The sequence below is a fragment of the Cryptomeria japonica genome, chromosome 3 (assembly GCF_030272615.1).
Source record: "Cryptomeria japonica chromosome 3, Sugi_1.0, whole genome shotgun sequence".
NCBI lineage: Eukaryota > Viridiplantae > Streptophyta > Pinopsida > Cupressales > Cupressaceae > Cryptomeria > Cryptomeria japonica.
The window spans coordinates 442,528,533-442,550,332 of NC_081407.1; the positions used below are offsets into that span (position 1 = coordinate 442,528,533).

General features: G+C 35.9%; 1 protein-coding gene across 1 annotated transcript; it reads right to left on the reverse strand.

Annotated features, from left to right (window-relative positions):
• Positions 1–19,386: 19,386 nt before the first annotated feature.
• Positions 19,387–20,424, reverse strand: LOC131037982 (uncharacterized). Its single transcript, XM_057970606.2, has 2 exons — positions 19,926–20,424; positions 19,387–19,833 (listed from the first exon to the last, which is right to left on the reverse strand). The coding sequence occupies exons 1-2, from the start codon at positions 20,085–20,087 to the stop codon at positions 19,687–19,689; spliced, it is 309 nt and encodes a 102-aa protein (XP_057826589.1). The 5' UTR covers positions 20,088–20,424; the 3' UTR covers positions 19,387–19,686.
• Between the last annotated feature and the right edge of the window lie 1,376 nt (positions 20,425–21,800).

Below are 21,800 nucleotides of genomic sequence, written 5' to 3' on the forward strand. Positions count from 1 at the left end.
CCAATTCACCATCCTTTCCTTTGATTCTGCAAACTCCATTCTTGAATTCTAGAGTGAGGCCACCGTCATTCAGCTGGGCAACACTCAGAAGGTTGTGTCTAAGACCATCAACCCAATACACATTGTCACCACTACTCTTTCCATTTAGAGAGATGGACCCTCTGCCTTTGACCATGCATGGTGCATCATTGCCAAAGTGAACCACACCACCATCATACTCCTCCAATGATAGAAACTTGCTTCAGTCACCAGTCATATGGTGAGAACAGCCACTGTCAATGATCCACTCATTGGAATTATCAAACCAAGAGACAAGAGCCTTCTTGTCTGACACATCTTCCTTGACAACAACAAACACAATATCTTCATTTTCTTCATCCTCTGATTCTTCATCTATGACACCTTCATCAACTACCACAAAACAGTTTCTTTGGTTTCCTCCTTTGAATTTCTTGAACCTTTCCAGTTTGTCCTTGTTGTCGCCATTAGGACAGTTTATAGCAATATGTCATATCTAGTTACAAGAGAAGCATTTCAAAGGTAGCTTACCTCTATATTTGCCGGTTCCTTTTGGAAGTTTCCTGGAAAGGAGAGCTTCAAATGCCATCAGAATCTCCTCATCATCCATTTCTCTGCCTTGTCTTGGTTCACCACTAGTGCTAGCTTCTTTTCCTTTTCTGGATGGTACTGCAGAAGCTTTAAAAGCTGATTCAGTCTTTTGAACACTGCCATCGAAACTATTTACCTCATAGGCTGTCAACTTTGCAATGATGGAGTCTAGGGATACCTTAGTCTTGTCTATTGATCTTAGCTCTTGAATAGCAGCAACCCTTATCGCATAGACCGGCAATAGGGATCTCAAGACTTTGCTTACCATGGTGGCATCTTCTATTTTACCACCTGCACTCTTGATATCTCCAACAACAGTTTTGATTCATATTCCATACTGTTGAATGGTCTCACCTTCAACCATCCGCATATCTTCAAACTTCCCTCTAAGACTTTCTTCCTTAGCTTGTTTTACATGTTCATCACCGCCATAGATATTTTCAAGAGTATCCCATACCTCTTTGGGATTTACCTTATCGTGAACATCAATGAACTCAATGTCAGATAAACTACTAATTAGGGCTTCCATGACTTGCCCATTCTTCTGCATCTCTCTCTTTTGGTCATCAGTAAGGGTATCGGTAGGAGCAACATAGACAGTCTCAACATAGCTCCAATGTTAAGCACCCATGCTTCTGATGAATATCTTCATTCTGTCTTTCCATATACTGAAATTTTCTCTATTAAACTTTGGACCTTCCCTCTTCATCATTGGACTGGGATCTTTACCTCAAGCAATTAAGCTTATAACACAGAGAACTTGGAGGACGCTCTAATACCAATTGATAACTCAATGATGAACTAATAGTACTAATCCAGTACTGAGAGGGGGGGGGGGATTGAATTAGTACAGACAAAAATACAATCCTAAACTGGTCTGATAGCAGACACTTCAAATGACTAGCAAACAGTGACACCGGTTTGAAACATAGTGCAACCGGTAAAGCTAAGACTAACCGAGACAAGCATTAACCGGTTACTCACTTAGCTTTTCACTCAACTCAAGACTACCTCACCTTTTCTCCCTTATGCATAAATAGGTAATCTACCATCAAATTGTAATAACAGCTAGTTCAACATGTTTTATTGACAGGCATAAAACACAGAATCATTATATGCTTGATAGACAATAGAAAAGCATCACACATGACACACATATTTTTCACGTAGAAACCCAACTGGGAAAAACCATGGTGGGGATGAATACCCACAAGCTTTTTTTGAACTCTTTAGAAGTTCGCTCTGTTAGGAGCCTTGTCCGGTTAGAGACATTACAAAAGGTTCTGCTAGGAACTGATCCTATTAGAGATCACTCGGTTAAGGGATGGCTACAATACCTGGTTAAGGGTTAAACCCTGTTAAAGGTTACCTTGTTAGAGGATTTCAAGAACTCAATAGCTAGAGGATTTTGAACTCAATAGCTTTGAATTACCCTGTTAAAGGATTTACAGCAAGCCAGTTAAGGCTACCCTGTTAAGGGATTTTCCAACTGTTGAGGTGGTTAGAGATCAACAGGTATTACAATGATCTGGTAACAGCACTCAATGCCAATGTAGATCCGCTTAAGCTCCTCTTCACCTTTTGCACTTACACTCTGTAGGTATCACTTCTCTTCTTTTGGTCTGGAAAGAATCACGTATCCCTTCTCTTGGATACACACACACAACTTTTGCCAACAACCTCAGAAAGAGACACAACATCGACCTTAGAGGAAAACAGATAGGTCGGTAGTGTAAACCCTAAACCCTAAACCTGTTAGGTTAATGAATTCAAACGGTTCAATCCTAACCATTGAGAACACTCCATTAATTGCAGCAGTCTTGATCCAATCTCAAGACATTCTCCATCATCCATTTTCACTGATTTCACGGCGGCTGATAACCCATCACACATTATCATTGTTTTACAGACTCCGCACATTCTCGAGGTACATAGGAACAATCTCCTTCATGCAAGATCCTTCACGCGCACAAGGCTGATGTGGCAACATGATTTGTTATTCATTACAATGCTAACTCATCACACAATGTCACTGGTTGAGCCACACAAGCTTGAAGCACTTCAACCGGAAACCCTGAAGTTGAGACTACCAACCGGTAGTCATACAATGCTTCCATGTTGGTTCTCTCATATGTTGGTTCTCACCTCTTCACATATTGACATCAATGACAACATACAATATCATTATGTCCTCATACCGACTCACATAATGCCAACAGAGTGGTTTCCAGACGATTTCTGCCACCCTTGGGAAAAAGAGAAATCGGTGGCTCATGTTGCTTGTGGGAATGATTGCCCAGTAATATTGGATGTTGCTAGTGCTCCTGCACCCAATGATGAGGACCCATATTCAAGCTATGAAGATTCTTGAAATGTTTTGACCTCCTCAGCTCTATGTGTCGGTTCTCTTTGGAATTCCATTTCTCAAGTTCTTTGTACTGTTAAGAAGATTGTAGGCCTTTGGCCAAATTAGGCATAGTAACAACCAACATTTTGTTCTTCTCCAGTTGATTTTGTCTAGCAATTTAGGATCCTCGCCAGCTTGGTTGTTTTTTGGTCATTTTTTGGAGTAATGGTAGGGGGTTTTCTTCCTGGTTCTTTCCCCCTACGGCTCTTTCTGAACCAGGTTTGTATTTTTCAAATTTTGATTAATATAAGGGTGTTGCCCCTCTACAGTTATTAATCTATTTAAAAAAAAATCAGGTTCAAAGATACAATATTAACTAGTATAGATATATTAAATACATCTACATGAAAAAAAATATGGTAAGAGATTTCAATTTGGATCTATTTTATTTATTTAAAAATTAGTCTATTGTAATTGAGAATTTTTTCTATTTAAGTTAATACACATAGACATAATTATTATGTGTTGTTTATTTTGAAAATATTTAAATATTAATATTTTGACATGTCAAATGGTTATCAGATTTAAAGTAAAAGATACCAGTTTTTGTTAACATGTTCACACCATTACACTCCACATCTTGATTTTCATTTTAGAGTGTTTCTCTACATTAATTAATATATGAATTAAATGGATAAAATAATGTGTTTATTTTTATTTTCATAAATAAAATATTGTCACATATGTATTATTATGTCATGAAGTTTAAATTTATTATACATTGATTTCAAGATAAGGAAAATATTGATTACCTATCAAGTTTAAGGTTGTACTTATGGATTTGATCTTTGTGTTTATGAAAGTAAACTCCACAACTACAAAACTGAACTTAACATATATATCTGAACTTTTTGCATAGAAATCATCAATCAAAATATTTTGGCCGATAATGGTTTTCCTTAATATAATATTCTTGTGTATAGGAAAATAATGTCAAAAGACATGATTTGGGAACTTACTAGACAAAAAATTGTTCTCATATGGCCAGACCCTTAAGAAAGATGATTCAATGGCAATAAACAAATATTAAGGAAACATACACTATCCTTCAACAAAGTTGATGCAATGTTGATGTCAAAGTATTATTCTTCTGTCCCATGCATGCGCTAAATTATTTTCATATCTTGCTTGATCCTAGATTCCTAGTATGTCTTTAAATACAATAACATAACATACGAATCTATGCAAACATGCTCTAGGTCAACTCATAATGGTTACTAAGAAAGGTTAAAAAGGTTAAATTTAAAATTGAGCTTCAAAAGTTTGAGGTCCATATCCCAATGCACAAAAGTGTCATGGTTCAATTCTACACTCACGAATTTGAACTAGGGTGTTGATTGGTAAATTTCGAGATTGAAATGAATTCATGGGGATGACTAATGATAGGGACACATCATGATCAAGTTATGAGACAAATTTATAGAAAGAATGTGCCATTTGTACACTCATCATTGCATAAAGGACAATTTAGTTGAAATGGGCCCAAAACATATGAGAAAAGGGTATCAGTATAAAAAATTTACAATTACATGTTTCATACTTTGATGTGAATGTGAACTAATATGAGAATGTGTATCAAAATAAAACAAGAAATCAACATGGACAATAAATATTTTTAATTCTCATAAAAGAATACAAATACATATGTTGATCATGCATAGTCTCTTTGCAATGAATGCTCCATCAAAACCTATAAAATAAAAAAAAACTAATGAGTAGCATTTACCATAGATTTAAAATAGTCATTAACTACAATTTTTTGGGAAACCATCTCCAAAACATTAAAAGTAGAAATGAAGGATAAGAGATTTCATCCAAGCATAACTCTCACAATGTAGAAAAAATATATATTTTTTTGTAAGAGGATGATTCTAATAAAGAAAAAAGGTTGATAAAGGTCCATTCAATATGGGGATGATTTTGAGCTTGTCACTGCAAAAAATAACTTGGAAGTGAATGTTAGTAATATATATGCCTCTCTTGAATGGGTTGTCTACAAAGTGTAGGAGTTGAATGTGAACTCCCCATGCCTTTCTTATAAAGGCAAGGTAGAGCCTGATATGATTATACATGATTGTGACATGTGTCTTAATCCTATGTTATGAGACAACTAAATTGACAGTTATTAAATGACCCAAGAAACAAATAGTGAATTCTAGGAGATAACACGTTATGATAACTAAGACCTTCTTGAAAGATTCCCTTGGACCTAAGTTAACTTAATCATATGAATAGGTCCACATTAAGGAACTGGTTAGGTACAAGACATTATTCACACCATCAACTCCCTTAAGTGTAACTTAGGGAGAAATAGATTACTATGCAAATGATGTAGAAGATGAAGATTATTATGGGTCCCAAATAATAGGCCATGTTAGGTACACATAAATATAATGAAATCTCTCACAAATAGAGAAAAGGAGAAAATCTAGTGGGAGAGAACTCCTTTCAAAAAGAGAGAAAATACACAAACAAGGATGATGAATGGAGGATGCAATGATACCCCTAAATACTAAATCCACCATGAATATACAACTAACCTCTCGTAAGAGGGAAAAAGAGAGACAATATGTCCCACCATAATGAAGCAACTCCAATGTTGATGAAGAATGCCTAAAAATAAAAGGTGGTCTAATGCTTGCAAGCAACATGCCTTCCTTTGGGAAGACACAAGTCCAATGGATGATGTGAAAGCAACTCCAACATCCAAATTAAAGGATGAGGGAAGAAGTCTCAAAATGTGAGTCTTTGAAAACTGATTAAGTGTCTCCAAGCTTGAATATGCCACAACATAATCATGATCAAACTCAATCAAGAAACATGAGAAATCAAGTGAATGAAGAAATTCATTAATGACAATCTCCAAATACAATAAATATGGAATAGTAGTTGTATTATAATTGTAATCAAAGATGAGAGAAACCCCCTCAAGTGTTTCTTACAAACCTACAATATGAGAGTCTTAAAATAAGTTAGAAATCCTTAACAAATATTCATCCCACAAAGAAAGATCTGAAAAAAATATGATCATCCAACTAACTAGAATTACTAGAATCCATGAAAGCAATAAAATATAAAGTAGCAACAGATGGTGGATTAGGAAGTCCTACCATCTCTCCTCATTATTTTTGTAATATGAAAGGTTCTCCTTTGTAGAGTTTTACACAACATGTATGTGATAATTATTTCATCTTGCCATTTTTGTTTGGAATGTGATTTGATCTTGAAATTTGACCTTAGTTGGGCCAATAAGATGAACCATAATTAGCACATTAAAGGAAAGAAAGTCCAATTCAAAATTCTTCACATGAGCACACAAGTCTATCAAAGAAACAAAAGCAATTTACACACACTGTCTTAGATAGGTGGTGCAGTCACGGTTAGGAGGGTCCTCAAGGAGAACAATCTAGATCGTGCAACAAATCAACACAACACAATAAACTTAATGTGATGGAGGAAATGTATAATCAGATTTATTAAATCAAAGAAATTGATTACAAATTGTTGGCAATATGCGGGCTCACAGATTCAACTCAAAGGCCTGAGTACAAAACATGAGTGTTATGCAACATTCGGCTCCAGTAAGAATGTGAGCTAACTCTAGATCCCCTAATCCTTATATCTTTCTCCTATATTCTACAACTTGATTCTAAATTCTTAATTACATTGATTTATATGATCAAGGGAGATCCGCGTCAGCCCAAGATGAAACAATAACTCATGAACAAGATGAAACATGTAAAACAACAAGGGTTGGCCTCCGCCAAAGAGATCCCTCCAGAAAATTCATAGAATGAATTGTGGACACAAAGGAAGGTCGACCACACACCAAGGAATACTAGAAACAACGAATTGAAGCTTTGCAAGCTATGGAAGAGATCTGCAAGATTCACCAATAGCAAATAGGTCCAAGCGGTTCTGGTGCATAGGAAAGAAAACCGTCCCATATTCTGGAAGTGATAACTTGCCAGAAAAAGATCCAAGCATCCCATGGACCAAGGATAAGGTTGATGAACATGTCCATGAACAAATTGCAGCTCCGCAACATCCGATGAGAAAACATAAAGAAATGCTGAAGGAAATAATGAAATTGCAAAATAGGAAACAACTGAAAGGAAAATGTTTTTGGTTGATGCAAGATTGCCAAGAACCAGGGATGCTCCTGCATCAAACATTCGGGGTTGATTGAAAAGTGAGTCTCTCACTTTTCTAGGGCTAAAGGAAAACAAATATGGTCCACCTCAGCCTGAGAAATCCATGATGAATCTTCAACTGGTCTGCCTTTCCACTTCACAAGATACTCTCTATACTGCTTGCTGTAAGTGCTACACCCAATTCTTCTAGCCAAAATTTCTTCAATCTAGTTTGATACCTTCTAGGGCATCTGCTTCTCCAAGTCTACCACATTGTCTGCATTAAATTCAACTTCACGATACTGATACAAGTCTGCAATGTTGAATATAGGAGAAATACCCAAACTATCTGGTAACTCCACTTCATATGCATTTTCAGAACTGAATTTCTTCAAGATCTTACAAGGTCCAAACTTCCTCATCTTCAACTTATTATAGGTACGAACTGGGAATCTTTATTTTCTCAGATACACCATCACTTCATCTCCAACTTCAAATTCCTTATGTCTCCTCTTCTCATTTGCCTTCTCCTTATACTTGTTGTTCATGTCCTCCAAATGTTGTTTAACCCGATTGTGCACTGTATTCATATGATTTACAAATTATTCTACTTCTGCACTCCACTTATCCTCATTATTGATGTCTCTCAGTTTTGATATGCCTCTAGGGTGTACTCTGGTAAAAATCTCAAAAGGTATTCTTCCGGTACTCCTGTTCATTGAATTATTGTAGGCAAATTCTGCTTGTGCAAGAATCAAGTCCCAACTTCTGGTTTTGTCTCCAGCTAAACATCTTAACAAGTTTCCCAAACTTTTGTTTACTACCTTTATATGTCCATCAATCTATGGGTGAAAAGTAGAACTGAACTTCAAATTTGTCTTCATCTTCTTCCAAGGTATTCTCCAAAAGTATCCAACAAACTTAGTGTCTATGTCTGAACTATGCTCTTAGGCAATCCATGTAATCTTACCACCTCTTTGAAAAATAGGTCAACACCATGTACTGCATCTGTTGTCTTCTTACAAGGTATGAAATGTGCCATCTTTGAGAATATATCCACCACTACCAATATAGAATCATTTACTCTTATGTTTTAGGCAAGACAAGTATGAAATCCATGCTTATGTCCTCCCAAGGTCTCTTGGGAACTGTCAAAGGCTTATACAATCCAACTTTCTGACTACCACCCTTTGCTAGTTGATAAATCCTATAGCTTTGAACAAATTTCCTAACATCCTTATGAAGTTGAGGCCAAAAGTAATTCTCACTTACCAATGTTGGTGTCTTGTCTACTCCAAAGTGTCTAGCTAATCCTCCACTATGCTTCTCCTTTATCAGATTTTCTCTCATAGAGCTCTGGGGTATACACAATTGATTTCCTCTTAACAACATCTCATCTTACATGAAATAATCCAGCCACTTAATCCTATCCACCGCAACAAGTTCTATGCAAGCTCTCCAAGGTTCTACAAAATCCGGGTCATCCTCATACAAGTTCTTCAATTCCTTATAACCTAATACTTCTATTCTCATCTCTGTTAGCAAATTCCTCCTTCTGCTCAGGGCATCAACAACTTTATTTGACTTTCCGCTTCTTTTCTTCAAAACAAAAATATAACTCTGCAATTACTCTACCCATCTCATGTGTCTTTGATTCAACTTACCTTGACTGTTCAAATATTGCAAAGCTTGATGATTAGTATACAACACAAAATCCTTAGTCAGCAAATAATGCCTCCACTTCTTCAATGTTTGAATTATGGCATAAAATTCTTGATGATACTTTGAATACCTCCTCCTTGCATCATATTTCTCACTGAAATAAGCTACTGGTCTTCCCTCTTGACTCAACACTGCTCCAATTGTACTCCCACTTGCATCATAGTCCACTTGAAAGACTTTGTTAAAATCTGATAAAGCCAACACGGGCTTTTTTGTCACCTTTTGCTTCAACAACTCAAAGCTCCTATTTTTTCCGGTTTTCCACTTGAAATCCTTTTTATCTCCTCTCATTGTTTCTATCATAAGGCTGCAAATTGAACTAAATTTTTTGATGAACTTCCGATAGAAACTATCCAATCCATGAAATGATCTTACCTCTCCAATGCTCTCTGGTGTAGGCCAATCAACAATTGCTCTTACCTTCTCAAGATCCATCTTCAATCCATCTGCAGATATCACAAATCCCAAGTAAACTAAGTCTTCCTTCATGAAACTGCACTTCTTAATGTTTATCAACAACTTCTCTTCTATCAACCTCTGCAAAACTTGTCTCACATGCAGCTATGGTTCCTCTTTTGTCTTACTAAACATTAGAATGTCATCCAAGTACACAATAACAAACTTACCCAAAAAATTCTTCAATACCTCATTCATCAATCTCATGAAAGTGCTCGGTGCATTAGTCAGTCCAAAAGGCATCACCAACCATTCATATAGTCCTTTATTTGTCTTGAATGTTGTCTTCCACTCATCTCCTTCTTTGATTATGATCTGATGGTATCCACTCTTCAAGTCTATCTTTGTATAATATCTGTCTCCACTCAGACAATCCATTATGTCATCCATCCTAGGAAAAGAGAATCGGTACTTCACTGTGATCTTGTTTATTGCTTTGAAATCAGTACACATCCTCCATTTTCCATTCTTCTTAGGTTCTAACACTGTTGGAAATGCAAAAGGACTCAAACTCTTTGGGATCAAACCTTTCCTCAACAACTCCTACACTTGTCTGTTTAACTTCTCATTCTCTACTGGTGTCATTTGGTGTGTTGCTTTATTAGGCAAACCAACTCCAAGAATCAGGTCCATGCAATGACTGATACTTTTCATAGGGGGCAATCCGTCAAGTACATTATCTAAAATGATGTCTCCATACTGTGTCAACAACTCTTTGATGTCTCCATACAATTGAGATCAGTGATGTCCATCTCCATTCAAGAAATAATTTTCGTAGTCCCACATCTCCACAAATCACAAAATTATTTGATAGGGAACTAGTGGTAGACGTCACTCACAATGAACCATTGGAGAAAACTCCAACACATGTTAAATTACCAAATAAGGACCACCTTTTCCTGAGAGGTTAGCCACACAAAAGTATCAATTTGAAACTGATTTTGACCTCTTAGAACAAATAAAGAATGTATGGGTGAAAATGCCTCTCCTACAAGCCTTTAAGGATGCCCCCTTTATACCAAGACTATTAGGGAGTTATGCCTTACACCACTGGGAAGGAAGAAAAAAGACCCCTCAAATTGTCTGTCATTAGATAGCTAGTTGACATTATGTTACAAACATTAGTAGTTCCTACATATTATGACCGAGAAGCCCAGTGGTTGATGTAAACGTCAATGGGACTCTCATTAGAAACACTGATAGACCTTGGAGAAACAATCAACATCATGCCTAAATAGACATTGAATGATTTGTAATTGGACAACATACAACCAACACCAATAGTATCACAGTTGGTAGACATGTCTACTATGAAACCAAAAGGGCTAATTGAAGATTTTATAACCATAGATTCATGTGAATATCCTACTGACTATGTAGTTTTACAACCTAAAGCCCGCTTTGGTGGATATCTGTTGATTCTTGGAAGACCGGTTTGGCCACTGCTGACACTTTCATTGGTTGTAGGTTAGGAAATATGACAATATCCAATGGGGATATAACTAAGGAAGTAGTACTATATCCTCCATCTCAACCTCATTCAAACTTGGAGTAGTCCATCTGGCCAACCTTGGAGGAGGAGGAACAATATTCTTTGCAAACTCTTATGACACTAGGTAGAACTCCTATGATGAAAATGAAAGATGTAGATGCCATACTTGCTACAATCATGCAAAATTATTATGGCTTAGACCCACAGTAAGAGTTCTTATCCTGTCTAATTTGTCCATTCGATAGCTTGTTGGCTAGTGAAGATCCAATCACTTCACATATGTTCTCTGATGTTTTGCCTAATGATTATAGTCTAAATATTTTAGGTCTATATATTGCCTCAGTTATAGTACCAACTAGTCCCATTAAAGTATCTTCAAGGAAGATACTTAATATCAGCAAGGATTTGACAACAACACAACATGATAATTTGTTGTAGTTGTTGTAGACACACACTTCAACATTTGCATGGGACTTCCATAATATGAGAGGCATTGATCCAAACTTATGTATGCATAAAACATATTGAACACTATTAGAAGCTGAGAGGGGGGGTGGGTGAATAAGCATTCACAAAAACTCGATCATATTAAGTTATTTGAACAATAACTATTGGTGTAATTTATGTCTCATGTAATTACACTTTAATTAAGTTGACTTAGGATAATGCATATCATAGTTTTTTTCATAGGATGCATTTAGGGAATTGCATATCTAAGGAATATGGTTGTAGGAGAAACTCCACCTTTAGTGGTGTTATCTTGTTATCACATTTTTATATCCACTTATAGCGGAATGATCATTACACCTTCAGTGTGTGATCCACCTTTAGTGGAATTATCTATTATTTTCTCCTACCTACCCTTGCATCTCATTCCACATGTCATTATTGTGTGCTCTCATTCCCTTTTGCCTTGTCTTTATAAGCAGGCTTATGTACATTGTATGCTAATTGATTTTTGCATCTTGATGAGAATGCAGTTTGTTCTTGTCTATCTTGTCCTCTCTTGCTTTTGGGTTGCTAGTCAATTCTTACATGGTATCAAAGCCATTAGAGTGCCATTGTGTAGTCTTTTTGGAGAGATCTTGGTGCATTTGAAGATTCAACTATTTGCATCTTGATAATATAGTTTGTTCTTGGCACATATTATTTCTCTCTCATTCTTGTGCATTCCATTGCTCTAGATCTTGGGTGGCTACCTTCATAACCAATTCTTATATGGCTACCTTCACATTATTCATTCTCCCACTTTGTTCCTCAATCTCCTTCTACCACCCTGCTCACTCATTCAAATTCAGAAAGTAAGCTATGGGATGAGCGATTTGGACATCTCAATTACCGCGAACTCCAACAACTTAGCTCTAAGGACATGGTCATAGGTTTCTGTCAAATCGACTTTTTAGATGGTGATGTTTAGGGTGTTCCATAGGCAAGCATACCAAAGAGAAGTTTGATAAAGGTAAGTCTTGGAGATCCTTGGAAGTTCTTCATTTGGTTCACAATGACGTAGTAGGCCCATTTCCAATGGCATCATTTAGCAAGGCCTGCTATTTCCTCACCTTCATTGATGACTACTCCCGCTTCACTTGGGTCTACTTTCTTGTTCACAAGAGTGAAGTGTTTGAAAATTTTCTAGCCTTTAAGGCTCATGTTGAGAAGCAATTAGGGAAGCCAGTCGAGATTCTCTGCACAGACAATGGAAGGGATACATGTGAACAATAGACTTGAGTAATTTTGCACTCTTGAGGAAATTGATCTTCAGAACTTAGTTGCCTACACTCCATAGCATAATGGTGTTACAGAAAGGAAGAATCCTCATTTAAGAAACCCAAAGCTTATCATGTATTCTTTTAAGCTAGGTTCTTTTGGATTTGATTTCCTTATGATTAGAAAATAAATCCTAAGCTAAACAAATTGAAAGCAAATATATGTTTTTGGAATTAAGAGATACCTTGAAAACCCTAACCCTCATAAGCCTTTCAAAATGATGCCTTATAGGGCAATAGAGTCCAGTTGAAACATTATCATTTGCAACTTTTACACATGTTTCCAATCCATCAACAACTGATTCAATGCATTACATTAAACCTCCAATTACTAATTGAAATGTAATTCTTCTTTAAGATCCTTAAAAACCATATTCAATCCTTTGTATCCTGATTGTAGCATTTTAACCATTTCCTTCAAATAGAGCAAAAACCAAGACACACACTGCATGTAACTTACAAAAATAGAAAAGCCAAGACTTACTTAAGTATTTCAAAAGGATTAAACATAGCAATAAGGAGACAACCACACCAAATAGACCTCAAACTCCATTTTCATTATCTAATATGAAAAGTATGTTTTACAATTGCAAGATGATATGTTTGTTTTTCTACTATCAACACCTAATACAAAATTCATCTTCTCAATTCTCACCAAAGAACTAGTTTCATCACTGAAGAATCCAAGGAAATCAAGTTCCCTCTCCTTCCTGGCCTCTTCAACTCTTAGTACCATGTTCCATTTTCTTCTTTTTTCACGTACTTGCTCAATTGTAAGGCAATTCCTAATCACATCCTCTTCATACAATTCCTCATGAACAAAATCCCCCTTTAAAACTTTCATGAAACCCTCAGGTTCAAAGTTTCTTGTCTTCTCAAACCTCATCCTACATGCTTTCAAAATTCCATAAATCTGGCCCAATCCATCCTTGTTTGTAGTAGTGAAATTTGCAAATTTACACTTTGTGGGAAAGAAAGAGGGTTTCCTTGGCTTTCTAAAATGAATAAGGTCAGCTTCATTTAACCGCCACAAGAACTTAAGAATGCAGTTCTCCTTGGCAAAAAATTTGGTAGGACATGGGGTGCCACTAGACTCCCATAAATCCTTATTGCAATGATGTTAGAGTGGAGAAACCAGTCTCCCCAATTATGTGAAATCCCAATATCCTTTCTCCTCTCCACGGGTTTGAGCAAATTAGACACCTCTCTAGGGATTTTTTCTTGTGAGAATCAAAATAACCAAGGATTTTTTGGACAAAATATTGCTCAGAAAGTAACAAAGTCAAAATTAGTATGGCTATCCCATATGTATGTCCAATATTGAACTGGCAATTCTTGGCCTTCTTTGTCTCTTATTCTAACTTGTAGCTTATCATCCCAAAGTGTTCTCCCGCTCCACAAGAACATGTGACAAACTTATTCTAACTTGTAGCTTATCAACTCACAATTTAGGGTTTACAAGCTCTATAGCCTAGGGTTTTGCTCAACAAATAGAATTCAACTCACTTTTCCTATCAAGAGCATAAAAGAGCTTGCAATTGTAAAAATTAAACTGAAAAGAACTTAAAAGTAAGCCCACTTACTACTTGAGATGCATTTCTTCAAACTTTGTTTGTAAACCCTAGTTCTGATTGTAACTTACTTCAAAGCTAAAAATAGCAAATTTTGACATGTGCATTTGATTGTATAGAAGAAAATGGTTCTAATGAAGTACTTAATTGCTTGTAATGGCTACAGATCGAGTTGTTGCAGCTACTTCACCATTGCTTCATTCGTGTGTGAACCAACCCCATCACTTAGTCGTTTACCCAATTTGAATGTGCACCATCAATTTGTGAAGACCGTGTGGAAATGGATGGCCTCGATTAAAAGATCAACCATTCAAAAATGGACGCGTATATTCTGGCTCCAAAACGACAGTATGGATTGACTAACACGTGTGTTAGTCATGCGTTCTACACCGTCGATTTTGCAATAAACGGCTATGATCGACTAACACATCACTATCACGTTGTACAAAAAGGTCCATTTTGGAGATAGAATAGTCGCGGCCTTCAAAAATACTCCATCTCCATCTTGCTTTATGTTGGGCTCCACTTGGACACATGTCACAAGAGCATGATGTTGGGGGCATGACTAAGCTCTGATACTTCTGGCTTCGCCATGCCATGGTCCACCATGTCTCTAGCTTGCAAGGGGTCGATCAAGGATCAGACAGTAAGTGTTCTTCTGGGGATTGATAGGTCTAACATGATAGAGGGCCACAAGCGCATTAAGAGTCGTTGATTTCATTTTGAGAGACTTAGGAAAAATTAAAGCGTAGACTTAGGAAATATTGTAGATCGATCAAGCAAGTTGCTAGGTAGGAGGGGTTGGTGACTAACTCCACTAGATCACATGAAATTATAACTTACAACCAAAAATTGACACCAACAAGTCAACAGTAAAATATAACAAGCAAGACTTAAAGCTTATAACAAGGCTTGTAGGCTAGGGGTTTAGGGTTTTAGGAGATCCAAGGACATATACTAGCTTGAACAAGGATGCATCTATTCTGGCTCCAAAACGACAATACGGATTGACTAACACGCGTGTTAGTTGCGCGTTTTACACCGTTGATTTTGCAATAAACAGTTCTGATTGACTAACACGTCACTACCACGCTGTACGAAAGGTCTGTTTTGGAGCCAGAATAGCTTTGGCCCTTGAACAGAGGATTATGAGGCAATTTTGACTTAAAATTTGCAGGTTCTACCAAGCCCAATTGGGGTGACAATATATCAAGGAATACTTGAGGGACAGGGATCAAGAGAAGAATGTATATGATCCTGCAAACGTGAAGCCCTCAAAAAAGTATTTGAAGTTTAGCAAGAAGGATTACTAGAAGGGCATGTTGAAGGAGACTATGAAGACAAAATGAAAATCTGTACGAAATGTTTATATTTTGATGCATAAGTGTTTAATTTGGTAAGTTGATATAGGGTATGAAGCGTTGCGTATAATATGTATATTTTTTTGTTATTACTAGAAGTAGTGGGGAGCTGGTATAGATGTTGGGTTACTGATTTTGTATAAGTGGTTTGATGGGTGGTTCATTGGGACAAATCGATGGTTTCAAATCATAGGACAACAAATTTAATTTTGTATATTTTATGGAAATCAATATTATTCAATACTTTTACTAATAAAAAAACAAAAAACACTCAATGGACATCTTCTGTAAACATCTATTTGGAAAAAGGTAAGCTTTTGTACTTATTATTTTTGTGTAGATTTTAAAGACACGTGTTAGGGCAAATGAGAGTGTTATGAGAATTGGAAAGAAGCCATAAAGTGTTATAAGTACTAAAGACTTTGAGGACCAAAAGCTCCTTAATTTGTGAAGGTGTGACCTACCAGTGGTTAATGGTTTGAATCAAAACAAAGTTTCCCTCGTCACAAAAAGGCAATAGTTACTATTGCTATAAGAGTATGCCTTTTCTACCAATGTTACCCATGCTAGATAAGTTGACTAAACTTGGTGAAGTTATTATTTTTGTGTAGATTTTAAAGACCCATTATTTTTGTGTAGATTTGAAAAACCCATGTTAAGGCAAATGGGAGTTGCATGAAAATTGGAAAGAAGCCACGAAGTGTTACAAGATACTAAAGACTTTGGAGACAAAAAGCTCCTTGATTTGGGGAGACATGATCTACCAACGGTTAATGGTTTGTGAATTAAACAAAGTTTTCCTCATCACAAAAGTTAATAGTTACTAATATAGTTGACAACTGCTATGAGAGTAGGCCGGCCTTTTATACCAATGTTCCCATACTAGGGAAATTTAGTTTGACTAAACTTGGTCAAGTTATGTGCAGTTATCGATGAAGTCAAAGAGTTAGTACCAAAGATGATAGTCAATTACCCTTACCAACAAAGACAACAATTTTGCTACAAAATCCATTAGGCTTGTTATTGCCATCTTAACTGTAGAAGTGGTCTTTATCAATAGTGTTATTAGGAGAGGATCTTTATCATTGAAGTCACATTTTACTTAGTTGTAAAATTAACCATGAGATTGTCGATGTGTCGACTATTGGGTGGAATACAAATTTAATCCTTGAAGGTCATGTCATTGGTCTCCACACAGGTAGGGTGACAACATGGCATGGAGATATACACGCATGACTTATGTACTCGGTTGATGTGGATGAAGGCTTGTTAGTTTTGCATTTGCATCTCATTGGACAATAATAGGTAGAAATTACAAATTATACGTGTCCCAAATGGTTGGCCAAAAAAACCAAATGGTACAAAACCATTTGCTTCTAAGAAGAGGCCATGGAAATGGGCTTGTGAAATGTGGTTACTAGATGTTGAATTGATGCTTGGTGTTTGATTGGGATCTCTGTTTTATGGCAATTACATTTACAACCATTGCCAATACTGTCAGAGATGCAACCCCAAGGAACGCAGGTTATTTTTTATTCAATAATTTTGTTGAGCAAAGTTCTAGTTGCGAAGAAGCAGGTGTCAGTTATCTATCTCTACCTGTTGATGTAATACAATGTATGGGTTGGACTCTATTCCTTCGCCCTACAAACAGACAGATATATAGTTCAGGGCAGCTTCTACTCCAAAGTGCTCATGATTTAGCAACTATCATCAAAGCTTTAGACCAGTGGCGACAGCCCTTCTGTGGAGGAGTAGTGGTGGACTATGCTGCTCTAGACTGATCATATTTGAGCCATTGTGAGCAGAAATGTTGTAATAACCAGTGAACACCACGACTGCTACTCTCATGGTATGCAAGCAGGCTGACTGTTATGAAGGTGATAAAGAATTTGCCATAACTACCAAGGCCAAACCTTTTGCCGTAGATCGTGAAAATGGGCTCTATCTCCTCCTAAGTGTTCATGGAAGGGTAGGCTGTATTTTTTCAACTTGAGTACAATTTTGAAAATTATTTAAAATATTTAGGATTGTGAATATATGATTCATGATTTTGTTTGACCATTTCAAGTAATAAATTACTGCAGATAGAGGCTGGTTAGCTGCTATTGCAAGAACTAACTGGAGCTAATAATTTCATGTTCTACAGTACTACCTCCATTTTCAAATCTGCAGGTATGCCCATTCTATATAACTAGTATACATGAAATTTAATTTTTCCACTTTGACCTATGTTCTATTTATTGTTGTCTTAGCTCACAACTAAACTAACTACTTTAGATTCAGTCGATGTGTCCAACTCTTTAGGGAAAATATTCTATGGTACGTAATACGCATCCTAAACCTTTGGCTATTTGATTTATTATGGCGATACTGATGCGTTGGAACAGGGCATGGACATCCATTAAAAGCATAGTCAATACTGAATATTTGTCACAAATTGTGGTCACAACTGCACTAGCAAGCATTTTGTAAAATGTAAAAGGATGCACAGGGCAAGCAAACTGTTTGACACAATGCCTCAAGAGATGATATGCAATAATATTGTCAAACTATTCTCTGCAGCAGCACTTGCATACAGCAACACAAAAGCACAGAGCATAATCAAAACTGAATTTTTGTATTTGCAAGTGCACTCCTGGACATCTATACAAAATCTAAAAGCATATACAATGCAGGTGAACTGTTTGGTGAAATGCCTCAAAAAATAGACTCCATGAACTGCAATGGTTGCAGCATATCCAGAAAATGACCTGTGCAAAATGTAAAAGCATAGACAATGCATATGAACTGTTTTGCAAAATGTCTGAAAAAAATGTATTCTCATGGAACATAATGATTGCCAAACCTGCACAAAACGGCTTTGTTGAGAAGAGCATGCAAGCTTTAAGCTACCCACCTGAAACAAGAGATATAGTCTAATGCAAAAAGGCTTGCAAAGCTTCGAAACAAATGCAACTGACAAATTTAAATTCAATTTCTGCAACCTCTGTGTTTGCTTCCACAGTCATTGCATTACATGACATTACATTTCTATAAGCCATTTAGCAAAACAATTCTTCAGTGTTGTATATGTTTTTACATTTTGCAAACATGTCCACCAAGCAAATGCAAAACCTGAAAAAAAAATAGTTTTCTAGTTTTATTTCGAGTGTCAATTTATGCTATCAAAAAGAGCTACTATTTGTCCTTATCTTTCTTGATTTAATTCTTCTACATTCTAAGGGTTGTGAAAAGATTCTTTGGATCCAAGTATGTTTTCTTTATAATTTTACCCGATGAATCAATCTCTTCATATTGAGAGGGATAGAAACAACTTCAAGATACATGCTCGTTTTTAAGCTGCCAGTTTTTGTCATCATTTCAGCCAAAGCTTCTTCCAGAAGAACTTATGCAGGGGATCTAAAATATGTTAGATATGTTATTTAAATTTAACTAAACTCTATAAACAGTCAAAGTTGTTTAAGCTAAATCCAGGGGGCTAGGAATCTATGATATCAAGTTGAAGCAGCCAATTGGCAAATATTTTCCTGTTAGTTTTAGGCTTTAGCATATAAACAACATGCTATCCTGCCCTTGGGTAATTCGTAACGTTTTTGTATTCCTGTCCTACAAGAAGAGTGCTATCCGAACAATTCATAATACCAGTAGAAATGCCTTTCTCTCAAGGTGTTCTTTATCTACTCAAAGAAATGGTTACATTGCGTTGTTTGAGAAATCATGGTAAATCTTAGTTTAATACAGTCGAATCTAATATACCAGGTTGTTGTGCAACAACCCTAAAAAGAGATGTTTAGCACAAACCGAAATAATTCACAATGGATCAAACTAAAATATGTGTTAAACCCTTGAATTGCATTACCAATAACTTAAACAAAATATGATTGGTATTGGTGTCAACTTTAAAATGTCATTATAAACTATAATTGGTATCCGCATTAACTTTGACATGATCACTCATAGATATCCTGAAAACAGAAATTAGGGTTTTATAAATTCACTATTTGAGGGAAACAGCCTAACTCCATTAAAAAATGATTACTTGTAGACATCCCAAATCACAAAAAAGATCAGTTTTAATCTACAATGGTGAAAACAGTCAAGTTTTCAAGACGATGTGTTAACTTCAACAACCCTAGCCTTGCGCTGAGTGAAAAATCGCTACAATCTTAGTTTCCAGTTTTCCCAGCATTTGTAAGACGAGCAGCATCAGAAGGAGCAGAAGCAGGGGGCTCATAAATTCGAGCCCTCTTCACTATTTCGGCCACAACCCAATTCTTCTGTTTGCTCAAAGGCCGAGAAGGGTCGAGTCTCACCTGAAACCCCCATTAAATCATAATGTTTAAAGCCCCATTAGATTATCATCATTTGTTCAACACATTAAAGAAAAGGATGCTGAGGTGCATACCTTGTCGCCGATATTACAGTCATTGTTCTCATCGTGGGCCATGAATTTGCTGGTGCGCTTGTAGTAGCGATTAACGAGGTTATGGTGAACCAGCCGATCCACTGCTACGACAACCGATTTCTGCATCTTGTTCGACACGACTATTCCAATCACCGATTTCATTTTCTTCTCACTAATTATCAGTTATACAAATCAAAGTGCAGGTAACAAAACCTCTCTGCCAAAGCCCTAAATCACAGAATCACCGTATTCCTTACAACCACGAACTCCGCTTCCTTATTAATATGTCCTTTATTTATCGAATCGATTTTGAAGTTTTCCTTCTTATTGCACAGAAGGTGTTCCCTCTATCACAAAGAGCGACCTCATTTGGCAGATCGGGGCTGAGAAAATTTGATGTACATCAGAAGTTCAGAAAAAATACAGCAATCGATCAGCAAAACAATTTATTTTTATTTTTCCAATGTATTTGTGTATTTGTGTTAGACTAACATGTCTATCTTTAAACTAATATAGGTAAAGTACAATATATCTATCTTTAAAAGAATATAGGTAAAGTATGATGGAAAATTATTTGTGTGATGTAGGAAATCAAAGTTTCAGTTATGCAACCACAAAACATAACAAGCTAAGAAATTGATCTTATCACATCTAATAAAGATATGAAGACAAAGCACTTCAAACAAATATGCAAACCATAATAAAGTGCTTTCTCTATGATTTTCCATTGTTTCTCTTTCTCTTCTAAATATGTTGTTTGTGGATCTTACTTACAAGTACAAAAGTGAGCAAAAAGTAAGATAATTGATAGTGAGATGTGGTTGTTCAAATGATTGAAAAATTAAATCAATTTATAGAGAAAATTGTCTCCAAAATTACATGAGAAAATCAAGGCAAATGGAACGCAAATTGATTCAAAAATGGCATAATTGATATGACAAAATATGACAAATTGCTATGACAAACTATGACAAATTGAAGAAAGATTTATGCTTCATGATTTATGATAAATTGGCCTTAAAATTTGCTCATTGATTTATGACAAATTGAGCACAAAAATAGCTTCATGATTTGAGCAAAAGGTGGAAATGGTGGGAGATAATATAGGAAATGAGAAGCATGAAATTATGAATGACAAATTATGACAAAATTAGGAGAAAATTAAGGGAGAGAAATGTGGGAAATAATTAATAATTTCTCATTTATTAATTAGCCCACAAAAGAGAAATTAGCCAATTATTTAATTGTGACACAAAACATAGGGTAAATGAATAAATTCATTTATCTTAAGGGAAATATTAGTAAAGGATTAATAATTAAAGGATTATTAAACCCTAAGAGAGAGAGACATAAATCAAGATGATGTGGTAAAATAATTAACATGATCAGGATAAGGATTTAATGATTGATATAATGATTGACAAATTAACTAAAATTTATTGAAATCAATGCTCAAGATTTATCGTAATGATTGAAATGACAAGGACAATTGACATTAAGAATTGATTGGAATTGATTAGGGTTAAAAACGGTGATTATATGAAATTGATAGCTAACCATGATCATGAAATGACAATTGAGATTGACATTGATAAGACCCAAATTGAAATGATTAAAAAGCAGAAGAATGACACGATGTTGACAATTGACAAAGACCAAATGTGCAACATAGAGGAAGTGTTAGTAAAATGTGAAAACCTAAAAGAAGGTAACACAGACATGTTAAAGTGTGACACCACAATCGTTGACCATTTTTAAATGCTTACAATTTCGTTTAAATTTTTTATGTAAAATATATCAATGATATTCATAACTTGCAAACACAGTTATTTTTTAAGGTCATAATGTATAAAGTTAAACAAGATATAGCATAGA